Genomic DNA, 23,171 nt, shown 5'->3' with positions numbered 1-23,171 from the left:
AGTTAGCAGGAGAACATTGCCACCATCACAACTGATGGTTTACTCTTCACCATCACAACCTGCAGGTTCCAACAACTTGGTTTACATTCGTGAAAATAAGCGCATAGTCTCTGCTCCCTATTTTGATTTTATTTGGTGAGTATTTCACTACAACCTCATGTTTTGGCAGTGCAAGAAGTGCTGCAAAGTACTGCAAAAAAATTAAAAAGGGAACTGATTGTACATGGGTGCATATTTACAACATCATTTAGATTAGATCATGTATGGAATTGATTTTGATGAGCATTTGGGTGGTGACTGAGAGGGGCCTGCAGTAATTCATTGGTCTGCTGGGGATGGATCATCAACTTTTAATATTTCCAAGATTCCCCCCCCCCAAAAAAAAAACTTCCCATGTGCAATGAAAATCTGCTGCTTTGGATTCCAGGTAAGGGGAACCTGTTTTTCTCCAATTGTTGCTGCACTCCAACTGCCATCAGTCTCACCCAGCATGGCCAATAGTCATGGAAGATTGGAGCGGGAATCTTAAAATCATCTAGAGAGTCACAGGTTCGCCATCCCTAATCCATACCATTCTAAATAGCCTGAGAGCAATGTATCTGAAGGACTGTCACATTCTATATGAGAGAGTCTGTTCTAAAATATATGTTATATAAATAAATGCTGAATGGCATGATGCAAAACAACCTGCATCTTTAGCTGGAAGAATAAATGAGAACTGATTAAGGCTTTATGGCACATTTATGTGTTTGCAGGATATAATGGGAGTTGTAGTCCAAAAAATCTGGAGGACACCACATTGGTGGAGGCTGGTTTACATGGTAGTTATGAGTCCTTTTGGACAGAGTCAGCAGATAATTGACTACCAGCTATGGGGTGGGTGGAGGGAGAGACACAACAGAGAACAGCCATCAGCTTGCCTGTGGCTGACAACCAACAGAGGTTGGTTCAGGGAAGCATGGCCAGTTCATCCGCATTGGATGCTGAGCTGATGCCACAGACTTATGCCACAACTTATATTGAAGGCAAGAGGAGGTGGGATGCCAAATTTCAGCATCACAGAGGGTGCTGCTGAAATTTGAAAGCCCAATGTCCATTGCTGCAACACCTGAGATGATCCAATACTTCATGATATTAGTGACACTGCAAGAATCAAAGCTGAACAACTTGTGCTTATTTTAAATGGTCAGTATTGAAATGACTGACGTCCCTTTACTTGCAGAGAAGTGCCGAAAATGAAGAACAACAGCATGGTAAGAGAATTAATACTCTTGGGCTTAACGGGCAACCATGATCTTGAAATCATCCTTTTCCTACTGCTAATGGGGATATACCTTTTGACAATAACGGGAAACATACTGATTATTCTAATAACACTGGTGAATCAACAGCTCTACACCCCAATGTATTTCTTCCTGCGACATGTTGCATTTGTGGAGATTGGGTATACCAGTGCCATTGTTCCTAAAGCTTTGGCCAACATAGCCATGGGCCAGAAGACTATCTCTCTAGCTGCTTGTTTCGCACAGAGCTTTCTGTACTTTGTCCTGGGAACCACGGAGTTCCTTCTGCTGGCGGCAATGTCCATTGACAGGTATGTGGCCATCTGCAACCCTCTTCGCTACTCAACCATCATGAACAATCGGATCTGCTCATTGCTGGTGCTCTGGTCTTGGGCTGGGGCATTGTTGCTGATCATCGTTCCTGCAGTTTTATTATTTCGGATGCCCTTTTGCGGTCCAAACACCATCAACCATTTTTTCTGTGACAATGGGCCATTGGTCAAACTTGCATGTGCAGACACAAGTCTGCTGGAGCTCCTCAGTTTCCTCAGTGCTGTTCTTTCTCTCCTTGGGACCTTAGCCATAAACATTGTGTCCTACATCAATATTATCTGCACCATCATGCGCATCCCATCAACCACAGGGAGGCAAAAGGCTTTCTCCACTTGCGCTTCTCATTTCACTGTGGTCTCCATCACTTATGGCAGTTGCATTTTCATGTACATAAAACCAAGAGGGACCAGAGAGTTAGGCTTCAGGAAAGGGGTGGCTGTTCTAAACACTGTTCTCTCTCCTCTTCTGATCCCATTCATATACTGCCTGAGGAATAAACAGGTTCAAGATGCTTTGAGAGAAACAATTAGACAGTTTGTTTCATTCTGGAAGGGTGATTCAGGTATATCAGAGCAAAAAAATAATACTAAACAGTAAGTATTGATACATATGGTTGCTGAAGCTGTACTTATAAACTGACTTTCTTTTGTCAGCTGTACTTATAAACTGACTTTCTTTTGTCAGCTTCTAGGAACTCAATGTCATTTATATTCTTCTCATGTATTGTGGGATAACCAGCTTCATATAACCAACATGCTTAAGTTTAATTAATGCATGGAGGAGTTAATGCCATGGTGTAAGCTGTCCTGCCAGTCTTAGTTCCCTCCACCTCACCTGAGGAGGAAGGTAATTGTTGTACTTCAGTGGGGTCTGAGCTAGTTTCTCCAAGTTCAGACTGTGTGGCTCTTACGGGACATTCTTGTGTTCCTATACCAATTATTTAAGAAATTTCACCACTGTAACTAAGCCAGGTTTTACTGCCTATGCTACATTTTTTGAACACTGTATGGAAAAGCACATGAATCTGACCTTTGGAAAGTTTGTAAGTAAACCATTTCTTTAACTTATCAGCCGCATGGTCTTTTTCTTTCATAAGGGAAGAGGGAAATTTTGGAAGGAACTCACAAGGGCATATTTTAAAGGTCTCATGGCCTATATTTCCACTCTTTACTTTGCTGCACAATTTGTGATTTTAAATCTCTGCTGCGGTTCTCTCACCAAAGAGTACTTGCCCCAAATCTGGATACAGTGGAACCTTGGTTTATGAACACCTCGGTTTATGAATTTTCGGTTTAAGAACGCCGCGGACCCATCTGGAACGGATTAATTCACTTTCCATTACTTTCAGTGGGAAAGTTTGCTTCAGTTTATGAACGCTTCAGTTTATGAACAGACTTCCGGAACCAATTGTGTTCGTAAACCGAGGTACCACTCTACTGGCATCGAGGGAATTCTCCTTTTAATACTATCTTTTTTCCCTTGCCACCACCAACATGTATGTGGAAAGTGTTGTGTGTGTGTGTGTGTGTGTGTGAGAGAGAGAGAGAGAGAGAGAGGGAGAGAGAGAGAGAGGGAGAGAGAGAGAGAGAGAGAACTGATTCACCAACAGTGTATTCAGGAAATGTGAGACATTTTCAAGAAAAGAGCAAATACAGAAGAAAAGAAGAAGAAGAAGGGCCAGGCTCAGGGCAGCTAACACGGAATATAAAGGTAAAGGTGTCCATTAGGTCCAGTCGCGGACAACTCTGGGGTTGCACGCTCATCTCGCATTATTGGCCGAGGGAGCCGGCGTACAGCTTCCAGGTCATGTGGCCAGCATGACAAAACCGCTTCTGGTGAACCAGAGCAGCCCACGGAAACGCTGTTTACCTTCCCACTGTAGCAGTGCCTATTTATCTACTTGCACTTTGACATGCTTTAGAACTGCTAGGTTGGCAGGAGCTGGGACCGAGCAACGGGAGCTCACCCTGTCGCAGGGATTCAAACCGCCGACCTTCTGATCAGCGAGTACTAGGCTCTGTGGTTTAACCCACAGCGCCACCTGTGCCCCTTAACACTGAATATAAATTACAATAAAACATAGCAGAAAGGAGGGGGGAAGGTAATTAAAATACGGTTTAAAATACAGAGCTCCCCACTACCCCATATTCCAAAACAGGAATTCAGGAAGTTGTGGCATGAAGTTTGTAGGGAGTGTGGTTTTAGTAGTTAGAGTATTGGACAGGGATTTAAATCTGCCCTCAACCTGTAAGATCACTGTGTGACCCTTAGGCCAGTCAATCTTTCTTAGCCTTACCTACTTCAGACTTCTTGCGAGGATAAAGTGTGGAGGAGAATCAACATATATCGCCTTGAGCTCCTTGAAGAAAGACGGGAAATGCATACATATGTAGATACATACATACATATATGCATACATAATTCATAGGCCTGAGGCAGTGGACACTTTTTGGGGTTTGATGCTGTGTGGGAAAAGTGAATTTGAATGGTCACTTGAGTTCCACAAACAGACTGATGTCTCTCTCTTATTGATTTTGAAGAATCTTCCATCAAAGGAGATGGGAAGGTGATTCCTGCTCTTTCCTTCTCTCTACATTGTCCTATACTTCCCTTCAAGTCTGCTCTAGAAGGTTGGGGGACCCTGTGGAACGGCATGCGGCGTGATGTTGTGAGGTAGAAGAGAAAGGGGGTATTTGCTGAAAAACGCCTTCCCTAAGTTGAAGGACATCACAGAAAACATGGCTGGCAATTTGTTCAATTGTTATGAATGGAGCATGTGTCAGAAATGTCCATTCAGTCACCTGAGGGCACCATGCTACTTTAGGAGGTTAATGGGAAGAGCATGTGGCACACACAGCTTTGTCTTTCAACACCTCACCATTTGTCAGGCTTCAGGGACTCAGCTTCAGGGACTCAGCTTCTTGCCCCCCCCCCCGGCTGTAGATAAGCAGGACAAAGCGAAAAGAGTTGCTTACCATTTAAAGAGCCTTGAATGATCACAGCAAAAGAAAAAAGCAGCCATTCTCAGAATGACGGTGTTCCCAATTAAGGTCTCCACCCACTTCCCCCCTAGTCACTTTCGCGCCTTGCAAACTGATCTTGCAACCACTTTGCTTTCTGGGCTGCCACCTTAGCTGCTCGTCGTGACCTTGGGCTGGGTGGATGTAGGCTTTCAAGCGAGAGAGAGTCGGTTAACTCTCTCTCTCTCTCTCTCTCTCTCTCTCTCTCTCTCTCTCTCTCTCTCTCTCTCTCTCTTTCTTTCTTTCTTCTTCTTCTTCTTCTTCTTCTTCTTCTTCTTCTTCTTCTTCTTCTTCTTCTTCTTCTTCTTCTTCTTCTTCTTCTTCTCCTCCTCCTCCTCCTCCTCCTAGCTGTTCACCCCAACAGCTGTCCCAACTTTTTTCTTCAGAACTATGCCCCTCTGCAAACCACTGTTTCAAATCTATACTTCTCCATTGCTCCTGGGCAGCTTCAGGATCCTGGTCAGGAGCAGGGGGAAGGGGAAGCTCCCACCATTCCTCATCAGAGTAGTACTCCTCTGCCTGGTCTCTGACATTAATGCTCCCTGCTGCTCACCATCCTTGCATGAAGTAGCCCTCTCATTCCAGCTAATAGTAGAGCCAGCACTGTCCACTGGCCCATTGGCCAAATCTAACAAAATTAACAAACCATCCCAACAAAAAAATTGCATTCCGTAGACAGCCAACTGATACCACCCCAACAGGATGTCAGTTCTGTGTGATGTAGAAATTAGGTTTTAGTGTGGTGGCACATGGACCACCTCTGTTGTCTTCAAAGCTCCAACTGATGACCTTCTTTTTCAAGGCATTTAAGTGGAGATTTTTATCATCCCTAACTGTATATACATTGAATTTGAAATTGTTTCTATATATGGCATTTTTAAAAAAATGTTTTATATACAAAACTGTTCTAACTGTTTTATCATCAATGCTTTTATTATAAAATACGTTCTAGATATTTTATAGGCAGTGATTCATGAATAGGGGTAAAATAAAATAAATGAATCCCAGCTTTGAAGTAAAACAGTCCCTTCCTCCCACATCCCCATACACAAAGTGAATTCTCCAGTGAATTTAGTTATGGTGTTCATCCACCAATTAACCTCAGTGGGAATAGCTACAAGAGCAAAGGAGGAAAAACTTCGGCAAGCATGATAATGTCATTCTTATTGAACCAATAAAGATGATATTTATACAGGCACGAGAAGCAGCTTGAAAGATTTATCTCTCCTTTTCTTTCCCACCCCAGTCCCCATCAACTTTCCTCTCATCACTCTTTCCTTCTTTCTGCATGTTCCACTAGTCTGAATGGGACGCTGCTGTGGGCAGTTTGAGGAAGAACCATCCACCTTGGGCCTCCCTATAAAAAGCAAGTCTAGAGTGAGAGACCAGGGCGATGTCCACTGTTTCCTGGAACTCTTATCATTGTAGAACTTCTGTGGGTGAGCTGAGAGTTTGTTTCGACCTTGGGTGAGAACCTGGGGATTGAGAGCTGTATTAATGTAACATTTTTATAGACCGTTACTGTATATTTTTGTCATATTTTGTTTAAGTTGTCTGTGGTTGCTTGAGATTTTTGCACACTGCTTAGAGATATTTTTAATATATTAAGTGGAGAATAAATTAAATAATCAACCGATCTTCAGCTAGTGGCTCAGTGCCCACTAATAGACCATGACCTGTTCCGAGTTAGATTGCAACAGGAGGAAATATATGGTAAATATTAAGAAATAGGTCCAGAAATGTATATTTGCCTTAAAAGCAGATTCAGGATCTGTAAAGATTGAAGGTCAATGTGTTGCACTATTTGAGAAAGATATAAATGTTTAACTTAACATACACTGATTAACTCCTCCCAATGTTTCATTTTCCATTTTCCAAATTGCTTTATTTTTGGTTGCTCATATTTCAGCATTTCCTACAGATTGCTGTCAATGCTGCCATCTGCCATTAGATATTATAACAATGGGCTGGGGACATCTTGAGTTTTCCATTACCAATTGGACTTCTTTTCTAGAAAACCTTCCCTACAAATGAATGTCAATGGAAAACAAGTCTACCATAGTTGCTGAATTCATCCTTGTGGGCTTCACCAGTGTCCGGTGGATGCAACTTCTCCTGTTCGTCATTCTCCTCATCACCTACCTCTTGACCATTGGAGGAAACGTCCTCATCATCTCCATCACCTTGCTTGACCATCGTCTCCAGACCCCCATGTATTTCTTCCTCAGAAATTTCTCTCTCTTGGAAATTGGTTTCACCACTTCCTCCATCCCCAAGGTTTTGCTCAACCTGGCCTCTGATGACAAAACCATTTCTGTTGCAGGCTGTTTCACTCAGTGCTTTTTCTATTTCATACTGGGGACCACTGAATTCTTCCTCTTGGCTACTATGTCCTTTGACAGATATGTGGCCATCTGTAATCCACTCCGGTATATAACCATCATGAACAGTCGTCTCTGTACCCAGTTAGTGTTGGGTTCTTGGGTATTCAGTTGCCTATACCTTATCATTCCTCTTATTTTCTTGTTCCGTTTACCCTTCTGTGGCCCAAATGTCATCAATCACTTCTTCTGTGACAATCTGCCATTGGTAAAGCTTGCTTGCACTGATACTCAGTCCCTAGAATTGCTTGATTTTCTCCTGGCCACTTTTAGTGTTCTGGGAACTTTAACTGTGACCATAGTTTCCTATATTAAAATTATTTCTACCATCATGCACATCCCTTCAACGGCAGGGCGGCAGAAAGCCTTCTCCACTTGTGCCTCCCACCTGCTGGTTGTCTTCATCACCTACGGAAGCTGCATTTTTATGTATGTCAAACCAAGGCAGAGTGGGGGACTGGACCTCAGCAGGACGGTGGGTGTTCTGAACAATGTGGTGTCTCCACTACTCAACCCGTTCATCTACAGCTTGAGGAACAAGCAGGTCAAGGAGGCCCTGAAAGATGTCATTGGTAGGAGAATTAAGTTTTCTGGGATTTTCAAGCACTGATGATTTGAAATGGGAATGTAAAAAGGTTTTGGAAACATGGGAAGGTGTCTTGTACTGAGAGGGACCTTTGGCGCATCTGGCCCAGTATTTTCTATACTGATGGGTAGAGGCTTGCCAGGGGTTCAGACAGAGGACTTTCCTAATCCTATCTGGAGATGCAAGGGATTGAACCAGTGACCTTTTGTGTGCTCAGTCAAATACATGCTACCCCCACACAAAAGGTGGATGTTCTGCCCAAACACCTTTTTTTTTTGCTAATGGTGATCCTTCTTTTTCCTCTTTCTGCTCCTCCTATTCAGTCCCCTCTGAATCAAACAGCAACAGTGTTCATAAAATAATAAAGAGGGTAAAAGAGGGAAGGAAGGAAATTTTGGGGAGAAAACGATTTTCTTTTCCCCCCCAAATGACATTTACTGGTTTTAAAAGAATACAAAAAAATACAGAATACAGAAAAACCTTAACAGGGCTGCCTTCAGATGTCTTCTAAAAATCTGGTAGCAAACTTCCATCTCTTGCTGCCTCCTCTCCTCCTGGGTCCTCTGCTCCCTCATTTTCACTCTGGGAAGGAACACTCCTGACAATATTGTATGTGCTCAACAGAATTAGCGATGAGGGGGAGGGAGATTTTCAGTTCATATTTCAAGACGAAGCAACCTAATTCACACTTTCTGAAATAATATGAGAACCAAAATGTGACCATTCTTTGAAATTTGCACCTCTTTGAATTTGGCACAAGAATGGAGTAAAGTATGCACATAAATACAGTAGTGAAAGTAATTGACAAAAAAGCATTGTATTTGAAGAAATTCATATTAGGCAAAATGCATGGAAAATAATGTATATCTTAGGGGGGGGGGAATGCAATAAAATTCTGATGAATTGTCATGAGGACTTTTTCCTAAAAGAAAAGACTGATGTGGAGAAATGAATGTAAGATTGGAAAAATGAGACACAGAAACTGAGAGATTTGCTCATGCCAAGCCTCAGTTCCAAAATTTCAGTCATATGTTATATTGCCAAGAAACATATATGTATAATGGCGGCTTACAACAGAAACATTAAAATACACTAATTTCTTAAACAGTAAAAGCCTCCCTAAACAGGGCTGCCTTCAGATGTCTTCTAAAAATCTGGTAGCTGTTTTCCTTTTTGACATCTGATGGGAGGGCGTTCCACAGGGCAGGTGCCACCACTGAGAAGGCCCTCTGCCTGGTTCCCTGCAACTTGGCTTCTCGCAATGAGGGAACCACAAGAAGGCCCTCGGAGCTGGACTTCAGTGTTCGGGCAGAACGATGGGGGTGGAGACGCTCCTTTAGGTATACTGGAATTGTAAATTTAATGCCAAAGATGAGTTGTAAATTTAATGTCAGCAGCAGCAGCAGCAGCAGCAACAGCAAGATTGGGCAAGATCATAGCTCAAATGGCAATAGCGGACCTTGAGACCTGAAATTTCACAGGCGCCCTGTGCATTGCCACAATTTGGCACCTCCCACCTCTCACCTTCCATTCTACATCATAGTTGTGGTGCCCATGTGGGACCCCCAACTGGTTGTGCTCCCCTAAATCTGCCTCTGCAAATGGGCATCCAAATCCAAAGCAGATTTGGGGAGCATGTAGAGGTTAGAGGACTGAGACAAGAAACAGGGAGTCCTGTGGTACAAGTGAATTTCCATTGCAGAAGCTGGTAGACATCATTGTTTGTTGACGACGCAGGCTAAGCTCATATCCCACATACTCTGTGGGTTACAGAATGTCTTAAGTCAGGCATCTCCAAACTTCGGCCCGCCAGATGTTTTGGACTACAATTCCCATCATCCCCGACCACTGGTCCTGTTAGCTAGGGATCATGGGAGTTGTAGGCCAAAACATCTGGAGGGCCGCAGTTTGGGGGTGCCTGTCCTAAGTGATGCCCATGAAAACCTTATTTTGTATTTTGTTTGTATTGGATCCCTTGCTATTTTGTAGTAATTGGATATCTCAATCTAGTTATCTCTTTTGCCTTTGCTAATTAATAAATCTGGGGAAAACAAATAAAGCTGGAGGCAGGTTGATTTTTTAAAAAATCATCAAAAAACATTGATAAAATAGTGAGTACTTTCCTTGAATCTTATGGGATTACTTCTCTTTCCAAATGTTCTAAAATTACCAAGTTAAAGAATGAGGCACTTTAAAAAGCTATGTTTTTAATCATGTCTGATCATGCTGTGGTGTCAGGCTGTGGTGTCAGCCAAGAATCAGAGAAATGATAAAAGTTCTTACCAAGCAATTTATTCAATAATTCACAGAGAGCGATGAAGGAATGCAGCATTCCCTAATAATTTCATTGCTCCAAGTAAAGTCCCACACCCCTGCATCTTCCCTATTCTAACCCCCCCCCCTGCATCAGCTAATCTGAGCTGTCTCTGAGCTCTCTGTTCTACTACCCTCAATGCATGCCTGGTCCTGGGAGGGGGGGGAGGGTTAGGAATGCTTTTCAAGGACACTGAGTCTGTCAGCTGTCTCTCTCCTGGTGCTTCTTCTTCCTGCTGTTCCTCTTCCAATATTTCCCAGCTTCTGCCCTCTGCAGTGTTTTACAAAACAGTCTTCTAAATCTACCTGTATACTGTCCTCCTGTTCTTTGGAAGATTCAGGACAGGGGGGGGCACCATTCCTTCTCAGTCCAGCCCCTGATATGGGGTCACGCATGCCTTGTGGCATGGATCCTGTTTCCCATGGATACTGTTGCAAGAAAAGGTGTGGAGTTGCACCTTGAGGGAAGAGTTGAGGCAGGCCTTCAACACTTCTGTTGGTCTGATCCTGGGGCATTGCCACATGCCTGGGGGTTGATGGTGCTTTTCAGCTCATCAGGGGGAGGAAGGACATCTAACTCTTCCAAGATAGGCAGAGTCTGGATGCTGTCAATGGCTGTGTTAGCAACCATGGTTTCCTGTGAGTACAGTTCTTGATAGAACCTTCAATGAAGGCGAGTCCACAACCTTTCAAGGGAGTCCATTTCAGTGTAGAACAGCTCTTATTCTCAGAAAGTTCTTCCTGGTGTTTAGTTAGAATCTCCTTTCTTGTAGCTTGAAGCCATTGGTTTGAGTACTACCAGCCAAATAAATTGTTTGTACTACCAACCAAATAAGTAGTTTTAACAAACTGCTGGGAAAACCTGTTTTCCAGATGCAATTCACAATATATTCCAAGCACTTGAACAAAAATGTATTTCAGATGTACTGTATTTGATTTTGATTTTGCATTTCATTTCATTAATTTACTTTATTCTCCTTTTACTCCAAGGAGTCAAGCAGAAATTCACAAATCACTTCATTAGCTTATGGCTGAGTAGGGATATGATTTCAAGTCCCCCATGCTTAGCTGGACTCTAATCCCTTCTACACACAAATCTGCTTTAAACTACATGCCAATATTCATTATTCATTAGGCCATATTTAAACCTGAAACCGTGTGTGTGTGCTACTTTACAAAGCAGGAGGGCAGCACTTAGCTGCAAGGTCTAGGAAATGCATTCCATTTCCTTGTAGATTTACTCACCTCTCTGTGTGCATTCTGATGTTGATTCATTATATAGATCAATAAATAGTATTAAATTCCAGGGATGGGCAGAAGGTATATTAGAATAACTACTGTTAAATCTCTGGTTGATTTGTAATAGATCAGGCAAAGTTTCTGACTCTCGACTGTATGAAAATAGCAGCAGTTAAAAATCTCCTCCACCTTCTAAATCTCCTCCACCTTCTAAATCCGGCTACTGAAAAGGCATTATCATAGTTCAATGGTATAAAGAAGAATAGAATAGAATAGAATAGAATAGAATAGAATAGAATAGAATAGAATAGAATAGAATAGAATAGAATAGAATAGAATAGAATAGAATAGAATAGAATAGAATAGGTTTATTGGCCAAGTATCAACCGTACTTGGAATTTTGCTTCGACTACATTGCAATGTAAAGAAAAAATGTACCTCATACAAACACTATTCCCCTCACAGCACAGTGAAAAGACCCCATACCACCAACTGACCTCCCTTCCGCCCACAACTACAGATTCAACAATTTGATGGCACAAGGAAAAAAGCTATTCCTGTGCCTAGACATTTTTGTATGTAGAGTCCTGTATTGACGTCCGGATGGGAGTAAATCAAACAGGTGATAACCAAGATGCGAAGGGACTACAGCAATTTGTTCCACTCATAGATGGTGTGTGGTCTGGGGAAAGTCATGAAAATCAAAAAAGGAGGCCAGGAGAACCACATTTGTCTCCCAAGCCTGAGGTAGCTCACCCCTGCTGAACAAAATGCACCTGTCTTGGGACTATATAGTTCCCTCTTCATCTCAGAGAATGACATTATGGTCCACCACAGTAAATTTTGTTCAACTATAAGGTGTAAGTGCAGGTAAATCACCACAATTCTTTCTATCATACAAAGTTTCTGGTGATCTTCTCACGAGCAAACAAGAGCTTACATTGAAAAAAATGTAGCTGAAGACAGATTATTGAGGAAATGAACATGAGGGTCACTGGAAAGTTCAAGCTAAGTCAATGCTTTGCCCACAAAATTAAGCATGATTCATGAGCAGCTTCCGCAGCTTCTGAGTCTCTGTAGCTTTGCCCTGACCAAAAATCCCTTGCAAGATGCCCTTGACCAAATCATTTCTCAGTGTATACACAAAAGGACTCAGGAACGGGTTGACTATACTACTCAGTAACGCCGGAACCTTGCGAGCCCCCAAAGCAGATTTCTTAGATGGGATCACGTACAGTAGGATAGAAATGCTTACAGCCATTAGGAACAAGGTGAGATGAGAGGCACATGTGTTGAAGGCCTTCTTTCTCCCAGTGTCAGTGGGTATGGCCAAAATGGTGGAGACAATGTACGCATAGGAGATGAGAGTTAGAACCAAGGAGCAGAGGATGACCATTGTTGACAGCAGAAAAGTGATTATCTGTATCAAGCCTGTATCGGTACAGGATAGTTTCAGTAGAGGCTCACTGTCACAGAAGAAGTGGTCAATGACATGGGACTTGCAATAGGAGAACTTGGTGATCATGATGGTTGGATAGAGGACAGAGATGAACCCACCCAGCCAGCAGACCAATACCAATTGGACACAAACCTGGCCATTCATAATGATGGGGTAACGTAATGGGTTGCATATGGCCACGTAACGGTCATAGGACATGGACGTCAAGAGGAAGTACTCCACTGTGGCCAAAAAGAAGTAGAAGTAGGATTGGGCCATGCAGCTAGCAAAAGAAATGGTCTTGGCTCCAGAAAGAAGGCCCCTTAACAAGCTCGGAACAGTCACGGTCGAAAAAGCAAGATCCAGGATGGAGAGGTTGCCAAGGAAGAAGTACATGGGTGTGTGGAGGCTGCTGTTGGTGGAGGTAATGAACAGAACGACCGTGTTACCCAACAGCGTCAAGATGTACACAGCTATGAGAACTGTTGCCAACAGAATCTCTGCTTCACGTTGCATCAGAAAACCCATCAGGATGAAGTCTTCATATCCAGTGTGGTTTCCCATCTCTAATCTTCCAAAACACAACACAACACAACAGCACCCAACACAACACACAAACAAAGAAACAAAGACAAAGAGAATTTGCCTCCATAAATTGGCATGCAACAACAATAGAATTAATTTCAAGTGCAGGTTTGAGTTTCAAAGAATTGGAAGGAACCTCAGAAATCATGTAGACCAACTCCATGCTGATGTAGGCTATGTGTTGCTAGACCATCCCTGGAAGGCTGTCATTTTGCAGCTGCCTAAAAGTTTCTAATGAAATATGGGAGCCCGTGGAATCATATACAGATTTGGCTGCCTAAATTTCAAATACAGTTTTTCAAATTCAGATCTTAGGATTGAAAATTGTACTTCTTCCTCCCTCCTCATCCCCCACCCACAACCTGATGTATGATCTACAGCAGGGGTGTGCAGACTTCTGACTTGTCAGCTTTATTCTGGATGATGATGATTCACTATAATCCTACGATCTACCAGGCAGAACCAGGTGCAAACTGAGAGACCATGGTGCTTATGAGCAAAACTGAGCTAAACTGAGAAGTACTCTCTTGTTTAGCTTTATTCATTTCCGCAATCCAATTCAGAAGAAGAAGTCATTTTAGATTGGGAATTTGAAACTCTTCCTGGTCTACTGCAAATCAGATAGATATCTATCAGTAGTTCCTGATCTACCCTATCCTATGGTTGCCATATTTCAAACAGTAAAAATCCGGACAGAAAAGTTGTTGAGCTTTTCTTGGCCAAAGTTGTTGAACTGTGTTTCTTTGTTTCTTTGTGTTTGTTTTTGCAAAATCACTTTTAAAAATAATGTTTTTGAGTTATTTTTATGGAAAATCAACGAAAGCGACACTGCCGACATGGGTTGCTATATGTCTGGATTCTCCCAGACATTTCTGCTGATTTCCACCCAGACACTGCTACCAGCTACAGTATTCCATATTTGTCCAGGAAATTTTGGACATGTGGCAACGCTACTGATTGACAGCATTTGTTCACCCATTGTGGTTTTAAAACTGTAAGACAATGGACCCAAGAGACTTAGAGCGCACAGCAGGAGGAGAGGACTGTGGCATATTATAATATTATCCAAACTTTACGAAGTGATTTCTGATTTGTCCTGAAAACGAAGTAATACCCTTTTTGTGCACATTTTCTCCCAATATCAACATTTTCCTACACATTTTTTTTTGGGGGGGGAGGTTGTTGCATTGTTGCAAAATTCAGAAAATGAGAATTTTGAATATAGATTCATATCTGTGTATTGGTTTGGGCATTATGAATTGTATTACTTTGCATTCAGATGTGCACCAACATTACTTTCTCCCCACCCACAATCTGAAATAGAGTACAGGATTATTATTATTATTATTATTATTCCACCCATCTGACTAGGTTCCCCCAGCTGTTGTTGTTTAGTCGTTTAGTCATGTCCGACTCTTCGTGACCCCATGGACCAGAGCACGCCAGGCACTCCTGTCTTCCACTGCCTCCCGCAGTTTGGTCAAACTCATGTTCGTAGCTTTGAGAACACCGTCCAATCATCTCATCCTCTGTCGTCCCCTTCTCCCTGTGCCCTCCATCTTTCCCAACAGCAGGGTCTTTTCCAAGGATCTTTCCCCCAAGCTACTCACATATGAATATCAGATATTTACAATGAACTCTCATTCAGATCTGTGGCAAGGAAGGTTCCACCCAAAGTGTATATTAGCAACCTGTGAACTGAAACATTTTCTACAGATTTCACTGCATTTGAAACACTCAGCAGATGATGAGGAATGTCTCAGTGATTCAATGAATGGGTTAGTAGAACCCTCCAGATTATTCACGCAAGGAAGACTACTGTAGCCTCATGCTACAAAATAAATTGAAAGCAACTTATCTGAAACAGTGAAAAACAGCCATGTAAAAATACTCACTTTAGCATATGAACAAGATCCAGTCTGATATTCCTTTTAGTTCCATTTCATTTAATGAGAGACCGTGCTCTTCTTCTTGGTTGTAGGCATCTAGTGATGAATGACCGTCCATTCTCTTTTTAATTGTTCAACAGCACATTCATAAGACTCAGAGGTAAGTTTCCCTGAGTTCGAAATGACTTTGCTGAATCACTGCATTGAAAGGAAGGAACCTCAAAGGTCATTTAGTCTTCAGCCCTTATGACTTGAAGATTCACACTTCCCACAAACCTCTTCATGTAATATTAGCTTATTCTAAAGGTAAAGGACCCCTGACAGTTAAGTCCAGTCGCAGATGACTTTGGGGTTGCGGCGCTCATGTCACTTTACAGACTGAGGGAGCCAGCGTTTGTCCGGGTCATGTGGCAAGCATGACAAAGCGCTTCTGGCGCAATGGAAACCCTGTTTCCTTCCCGCTGTAGTGGTACCTATTTATCTACTTGCACTTTTTGCTGTGCTTTCGAACTGCTAGGTTGGCAGGAGCTAGGACAGAGCAACGGGAGCTCACAGGGATTCGAACCGCCAACCTTCTGATCGGCAAACCCAAGAGACTCAGTGGTTTAGACCACAGCGCCACCCGCATCCTTCCGTTGGCTTAATTCGGTTTGGGAGCATATAGAAATGGCAAAATTGTTGTTCCAGGAAAACAACTGAGACAGCATGAAACGATCATTCCCCACTTTCCCTGCTTACCAGTGTTTTAAGCATGAATTTTTGGGAGCTTAAATGAACATCCTATTCAATAAGAGATCACAACATGTGGGGAGGGGATTTCCTCCTAAAATAGTTTTATACAAATGATATTTGTCTGGAATTGATTGGTGGAAAATGTATACACAGAATGGAATGGAAGGAAAGGGAATGACACAGAAAAAGGCCCACTTACTGACAGGAGAGACATTATTCCGTAAGTATTTAAAGGGAAAATGGGAAGTGAGGTGGGTCCACAAGTTGAACAAGAAGACAATGTTCCATTTGTACTCTACAGAAAAATCTGAAGCTTCTTCTCATCCAAAATCTCATTCCCCCTCCCCTTCTTCAGCTTACTTTTTCAATCTGTAGTGTGTTCAATTTCCTAAGATGATTCTATTCATCTTCTCTGGGGATGCAATCAGAAGAACATTCCAAGGCAAGGCTTGCTTGTTAACAGGAAGCCAAGGGATTCCATTATTTGTCATCCTACAAGGTGCAGCACATCTACCACCAAATTTAATGAGACTTCAGGACAGACGTTCAGTGGTAGGGCACATACAGTGCATGATGAAGGTCCCAGGTTTTGCCCCTTGGGATCTCCTGATAGGGCTGGTGTTAGAGTTATGGTTATGGTTGCATCGGAGCAAGGAGAAGCTTTGGGAGTCTTTTGCCAATCACTGTGGACAATACTGAGCCATATGGAGCAATGATATGACTTGGTGAAAAGCAGCTTCCTGTATTTCTATGCCTTTTAGCAAATCTGTATATTTTCCACTCATCATGCCAATGCTTGCATCTACATGGTTCCCACACTGTGTCTATACATAAATAAAATTCTGAATTTTATTATTTCCTTTCTTACGCTTACATTCTGCCTTTCTTTCGTCATGGAATCCAAGGTGGCGTGCACATATGGTTCTCAAGGGGTAATCCATCTAACCACTGACCAGACAGAGACCTACTTAGTCTCAGTGGTGGCATCATGTGCCATCAGATTGTATTGACCTTGATTAAAATAAACACAGATGACACAACCTTGATGGCAGAAAGTGAGGAGGAATTAAAGAACCTTTTAATGAAGGTGAAAGAGGAGAGCGCAAAATATGGCCTGAAGCTCAACATCAAAAAAACCAAGATCATGGCCACTGGTCCCATCACCTCCTGGCAAATAGAAGGGGAAGAAATGGAGGCAGTGAGAGATTTTACTTTCTTAGGCTCCTTGATCACTGCAGGTGGTGACAGCAGTCACGAAATTAAAAGACACCTGCTTCTTGGGAGAAAAGCAATGACAAACCTAGACAGCATCTTAAAAAGCAGAGACATCACCTTGCCGACAAAGGTCCGTATAGTTAAAGCTATGGTTTTCCCACTAGTGATGTACTGAAGTGAGAGCTGGACCATAAAGAAGGCTGATCGCCGAAGAATTGATGCTTTTGAATTATGGTGCTGGAGGAGACTCTTGAGAGTCCCGTGGACTGCAAGAAGCTAAAACCTATCCATTCTAAAGGAAATCAGCCCTGAGTGCTCACTGGAAGGACAGATCCTGAAGCTGAGGCTCCAATACTTTGGCCACCTCATGAGAAGAGAAGACTCCCTGGAAAAGACCCTGATGTTGGGAAAGATTGAGGGCACAAGGAGAAGGGGACGACAGAGGACGAGATGGTTGGACAGTGTTCTCGAAGCTACCAACATGAGTTTGACCAAACTGCAGGAGGCAGTGGAAGACAGGAGTGCCTGGCGTGCTCTGGTCCATGGGGTCACGAAGAGTCGAACACGACTAAACGACTAAACAACAACAACAACAAAAACACAAAAACTACAAGGTTATATGCAGTTGCATCAGACCAAAGTTCCTGTTAGAACATTGATCCATCAAGCTCAGTGTTGTCTTCAATGAGTACCTGTCAGTCAGTGAAGGCAATACTGAACTAGATGAACCAATGACCTGTCTCAGAATAAGACAGCTTACTGTGTAGCCCATAATCTTGTGGCCTACACTGAGTAGTCCAGGGATGGGGACCTTTTTCAGCCCAAAGGTCACATTCAATTCTGGGCAACCCTCTCAGGGCCACATACCAATGATGCGTCAGCTAGGAGTGTTAAGTGGGTGGAGGCATGAGTGTTAATTTTACCACTGTACACACAGACACCTCCTTCCAGTTTAGCAAGAGACTTTATCAGAGTTCAGGGCTACGTTGTAGCTGGGCAAAAACACTCAAGGAGATTGTGAAGCAGGATTGGTTAGGGGGGTGGCTTGAAAAATAGTCCTAAGGGCCCGAAAGGGACATGAAGAGCTGCTGTCAGTCATTGGGCCTGAGGTTCACCATCCCTGGACTCTGCCTCAGCAACAATACTCTTTTGTTGTTCTGTGATCCCCCCCCCCAACATATCCTTTTGAAGCAATCTAAAAACCACTTGCCACAGCAGTGAGCTCCAGAAGTTTAGTGTTTTGTGGGAAAGGATTTTATTTGGTATGTTCTAAATCTGCTACCAGTCAATATCAGGGTGACCTAGGGTGTTATAGAAGCCTAGTCATGGTCAGTTCATTTATATAAGGGATAGAGAACTGGTAGCCCCCTAAACGTTGCTCCTGGAATCCACTGGGTCAAACCGACTGGTACTGATGAGAGCTCGTGTACAGCAATGTAAGCAGGTCCACAAGTTCAGCTTCTTTAATTTATATACGCTGTTTACCCTATTTTAAGACGTGGTCATAAAATAAGCCATAGCAGGATTTTTAAGCATTCAAGGAATATAAGCCATACCCCAAAAATAAGACATGGTGATATGCCGGCTGCTGCAGGAGGAGGAGGAGGAGGGGAAAAAAATAAGACATCCCTTGAAAATAAGCCGTAGTGTGGTTTTTTTGAGGAAAAATAAATATAAGATGGTGTCTTATTTTCAGAGAAACACAGGAACCTCATTTCACACATGCATCATGTTCAAAGTGTTTTGTTTTGGTTTTTAATAGAAAATAGAGAATTTATCATCATCTGCTATTGCCTTTCCTCCCTTTAATCATAGTGATTACATAGTTACTCCCAAGCAAAACAATTGGATGTTGTTTCGTTTCGTTTCATTCTCTCCTTGCCTCTCTGAGTCACCTCCAAACTTATCTGGGACCTCAAATTTTTTGAGTAATCAACACCTTGTATTGCCTCGACACATCTTTCAGTTCCTGCTTCGCAGTGTCATTTTTCAATGTTTCCTCAGCACCCTAACCCAGAAGAAGCCTGATTGTAGTCAGTTTATTCATATCAGGGACAGGGAACATGTGGCCCTCTAAATGTTGCTCCCACAATCCCTGACCACTGGGGCCTTATTGACCATCACTGATGAGAATTCATGCCAGGCAATGTCAGCTAGTCCACAAGTTCAACTTCCTCGAGTTATGTACTGCATTTCACCCAGATGCACCATGTTTAAAGTGGGGGGGTATTTTTTAAAAGAAAATAGAGGTTTCCAAACAATACGAAATACATTATATATTTTTAATAAAGGCATTCCAAATACCATTGTATTTATCCATATACCACCTGCCGCTAAAAGCAATCCATTCATTTGTTGCAAGAGTTGTCATATCTTTGGTCCATTGTTCAAAGGGGACCATGGTATTTTCTTTCCAATCATAGACTCAAAGAGTTAAAAAGGGGCCCAAGGCTCATCTAGTCCAAACCCCTGCAATGATCAACATCAGTCTTTGGCAGAAGTTAGGGCATGGAGAGCCCATCTACATTTATACGCTGTCAAACTTCATGTAATTGGTGTATATTTGAGAATTTTAAATCCCCCCCCCAAAAAAATTGGTATATATACACTATACTTATATACCTATATTTTGTATCCTATGACAATTTTAAGTTTTCTTCTTTTTCTTTTTGTCGTTTTTCTTTTCTATTCATTCACTTTATTTTCTCGCTGAAAAGTTTCAATAAAACATAAAAATTACACAAATAAAATAGAGAATTTATATACATCTGCCATTGCCTCTCCTCCCTTTAATCACAGTGATTACACCATAGCTGCCAACCCTCCCTTTTTTGCAGAAAACTCCCTTATTCCAAGCCACAACTGTCAACTTTCCCTTTTTTGCTGAAAATTCCCTTATTCCAGCATCATTTCCCGGTGCTATCCTGGATTGTTAGATATACCGTAGACTGTCCCCAGGACAGGTGAGGCTCCTGATCCCTTTTTTTTCAAATCCAAAAGTTGACAGCTATGGACCACACAGTTGAAAGGTAAAGGGACCCCTGACCATTAGGTCCAGCTGTTACCGACTCTGGGGTTGCGGCGCTCATCTCGCGTTATTGGCCGAGGGAGCCGGTGTGCAGCTTCCAGGTCATGTGGCCAGCATGACAAAGCTGCTTCTGGCGAACCAGAGCAGCACACGGAAGCGCCGTTTACCTTCCCGCTGTAGCGGTTCCTATTTATCTACTTGCACTTTGAGGTGCTTTCAAACTGCTAGGTTGGCAGGAGCTGGGACCGAGCAATGGGAGCTCACCCCGTCGCAGGAATTCGAACCGCCGACCTTCTGATCGGCAAGCCCTAGGCTCAGTGGTTTAACCCACAGCGTCACCCACGTCCCTGACTACACAGTTACTCCCAAACAAAACAATTGGATGTTGTTTTAGTTTCTTCCATTTTCCCCTTGCCCCTGTGAGTCACCTCTAAACTTACTTAAAAGGGTCTTTTCTTTTGCAAGGAGCTCCAAGCTTTCTGAGTGATCAACACCTTGCACTGTCTCAATACATCTTTCAGTGCCTGCTTCACAGTGTCATTTTTCAATGTGAAGATAAATGGGTTCAGAAAGGGGCAGATGATGGTGGTGAGAATGGCGGGCACTTTGTGAATTTCTAATGTCTCTTTCTGGGAAGGTGTGACATAGATGAAGATGCTGATGCCGCAGGAGATGGAGATTATGGTCAGGTGTGCAGCACAGGTGTTGAAAGCCTTAGCCCGGCCAGTGGTGGTGGAGATGCGCATCACTGCTGAGATGATGAACATGTAGGAAAACAGAGTCACGGTCAATGAGCATATGATGACAACAGCAGACAGAAAAAAGTCCATCAGCTCAATGAAACTTGTATCGCTGCACGACAGGTCCAGCAGTGGGCCGCTGTCACAGAAGAAATGATTGATGACGTTGGACCTACAGAATGACAATCTGGTGATCAGGATGGTGGGAAAGAGGACCGAGAGAAATCCACCCAGCCAGGATCCCACCAGCATTTGAATACACACCTGGCTGTTCATAATGGCATGATACTGCAGGGGTTTGCAAATGGCAGCATATCGGTCATAGGACATGGAAGTCAAGAGGATGAACTCCACTGTGCCCAGAAAGAAGTAGAAATAGGATTGGGTCATGCAGCCAGCAAAAGAGATGGACTTGTTGTTGGAAAAGAGGTTCCACAGCAGCTGTGGGCTGATGGCCGAGGTGAAGAAGATATCTAGGGCAGCAAAGTTGCCAAGGAAGAAGTACATTGGGGTGTGGAGCCGGTTGTCCACCAACACCACAAAGATGATGAATATGTTGCCCAGCACGGTCACAACGTACAGGACCAAAAAGAGGATAGCCAGAAGGATCTCTTCTTGACGGTCAATGGAGAAGCCCAGCAAGATGAATTCAGACACGCTCTGGTTCTCCATCACACTTTCCCCTCATCACTCACAGCACATTCTCTTGAAGGAATAGTAGAATTGCGAGAGTCAGAACTTGAACCCAACACACAAAATGTTCTTTACAATCCTCATTCATCTTTCCCACTACACTTTTTAGTCATTTATTTGAGATGGAATATAAATCTACTAAATGAATTAAATCAAAAACACAATTATGACAAACGTGAACATTTACTTACAATAGCAAGCAAGAACCCAGTCGTGTCCAATATTGAATTTGTAGGCATGGTTGCAAAGAAGATGCTTCCAGATACTCAAAGTTATTTTGTGTTCTGTCAATAAACCTGCTGTCTGTCTATCAAATTTGATTTGTAAAATACTCCATTCTTCAACCCTCTTTGATCTCAACTGTCCATGTTTTCTTAAAAATAGGAAGAAGAATTCTACTGAAAAATCTTCCTCCCTCCATGCTCTGTGGCAAGTAACCCGCCCATTTGTAGTTAGAATTGAATTGTTCCCAATGTGTGCATATGAGAGAGGACAAGATTTGAAGAATCCCATTTAGTAATGCATTGAGAGTCTGAAATCATTAGTGGGGCTCCAGAGAGACAGACTCCAGGGATATTGTTAGAATAATTCTCTAATACAAAACTTGATGTGGTAGTCGATGAAACCAAATTTTATCTAGTTCTTTTGATCCAGTTCTTTTCTATAATAATAATAATAAATAAATAAATAAATAAACCGATTTTCCCTTTTACAAATGTACTATATTGGAATGAGTGTTCAATTCCAGGTGGAGAGTTCTGGACTCAAAAAAATTGTTTTCTGTGAAATTCACTTGGTACCCTTAGGATAATCACTATGTATATCTCAGCCGAACTTACATCACAGGGATGCTGAGTCGAAAGGAGAATTGGAATAGAAAACAACCCTGTTGCATCAAGTCAAAGACCCATCTAGTCAAGAATTGTGTTCTCACTGTGGCCAGCCAGATACCCATAGGAATTATTGCACAACAGAACGTGAACACAACACAAGTTGTCATTCCCAGTGACTGGTATTCAGATGCATACTGTCTCTGATGGCATAGGCAGAACATAGACACTGTGAATAGTGAATAGCCCTTGATGAGTTTGTCTAATCATCTTTTAAAGCTATCCATTTGCTCAATCATGATGCTTGCTCTTCTGGGAGCAAATTCCTTAAAATGGGAAACTGGGAGCTCAAATCAAGATCCAAGCCAGAGAAGAACTCTGGGGATTGTAGTGTTCCACCCCATAGTTAAGTTTGACCGGAATTGACTTCCGGTCTGCTGCAGAGTGGAATGGTGGTGCGCTCCGTGTCGTCCGATTAAAGATGACACGGTCCTGGCTGATATGGCACAGGGGGTGAACGCCAGGACTAGGTCCCCCCCCCGGAAAAAAACCATGGATTAGTGGGGATTCCAGGGGTCCAGCAGAGCGTGGGATCTCCCCCTAACCCCGATATTCCCTTTGGAAGTGCTGCAAGGGGAAGGGGCTTGAATCCGCTCATGGCTCCATTGCACCCTACAGCCGAAGCCACATACTGTTGCCAAAAGCAGTGGATCTTCTGATCAGAGGTGAAAACCGAAAAGAAAAAAATAAAAGAAGAAATTAGGCGTAAATTAACTAATTTGGGGAAAACGGAAGCCAAAAAGGAAGTCAGCTTCCGCTTTCTGCGGACAGGCTCTGCGAGGAGCTCTTTTTTAATGGGAGAGGAG

The 23,171-nt window shown here is 42.7% G+C and overlaps 4 protein-coding genes across 4 annotated transcripts; 2 read left to right on the top strand and 2 right to left on the bottom strand.

Annotated features, from left to right (window-relative positions):
- The first annotated feature begins 1,232 nt into the window (after window positions 1-1,232).
- Window positions 1,233-2,213, top strand: LOC118094894 (olfactory receptor 6E1-like). The gene has a single exon (XM_035135639.3). It carries the CDS (start codon window positions 1,236-1,238, stop codon window positions 2,211-2,213), a length of 978 nt encoding a protein of 325 aa, XP_034991530.3. The 5' UTR covers window positions 1,233-1,235.
- A 4,457-nt stretch (window positions 2,214-6,670) lies between these two features.
- Window positions 6,671-10,694, top strand: LOC118094789 (olfactory receptor 6E1-like). The gene is made up of 2 exons (XM_035135462.3): window positions 6,671-7,589; window positions 10,630-10,694. Exons 1-2 carry the CDS (start codon window positions 6,671-6,673, stop codon window positions 10,692-10,694), a joined length of 984 nt encoding a protein of 327 aa, XP_034991353.3.
- Window positions 10,695-12,188: 1,494 nt separating this feature from the next.
- Window positions 12,189-13,157, bottom strand: LOC118094532 (olfactory receptor 6J1-like). Its single transcript, XM_035135047.3, has one exon. The coding sequence runs from the start codon at window positions 13,155-13,157 to the stop codon at window positions 12,189-12,191; it is 969 nt and encodes a 322-aa protein (XP_034990938.1).
- A 7,325-nt stretch (window positions 13,158-20,482) lies between these two features.
- Window positions 20,483-21,457, bottom strand: LOC118095715 (olfactory receptor 6J1-like). The gene has a single exon (XM_035136947.3). The coding sequence runs from the start codon at window positions 21,452-21,454 to the stop codon at window positions 20,483-20,485; it is 972 nt and encodes a 323-aa protein (XP_034992838.3). The 5' UTR covers window positions 21,455-21,457.
- Between the last annotated feature and the right edge of the window lie 1,714 nt (window positions 21,458-23,171).

Source organism: Zootoca vivipara, chromosome 12 (assembly GCF_965207765.1).
Source record: "Zootoca vivipara chromosome 12, rZooViv2.hap1.1, whole genome shotgun sequence".
NCBI lineage: Eukaryota > Metazoa > Chordata > Lepidosauria > Squamata > Lacertidae > Zootoca > Zootoca vivipara.
This window is presented reverse-complemented; position numbering and strand designations above follow the sequence as displayed.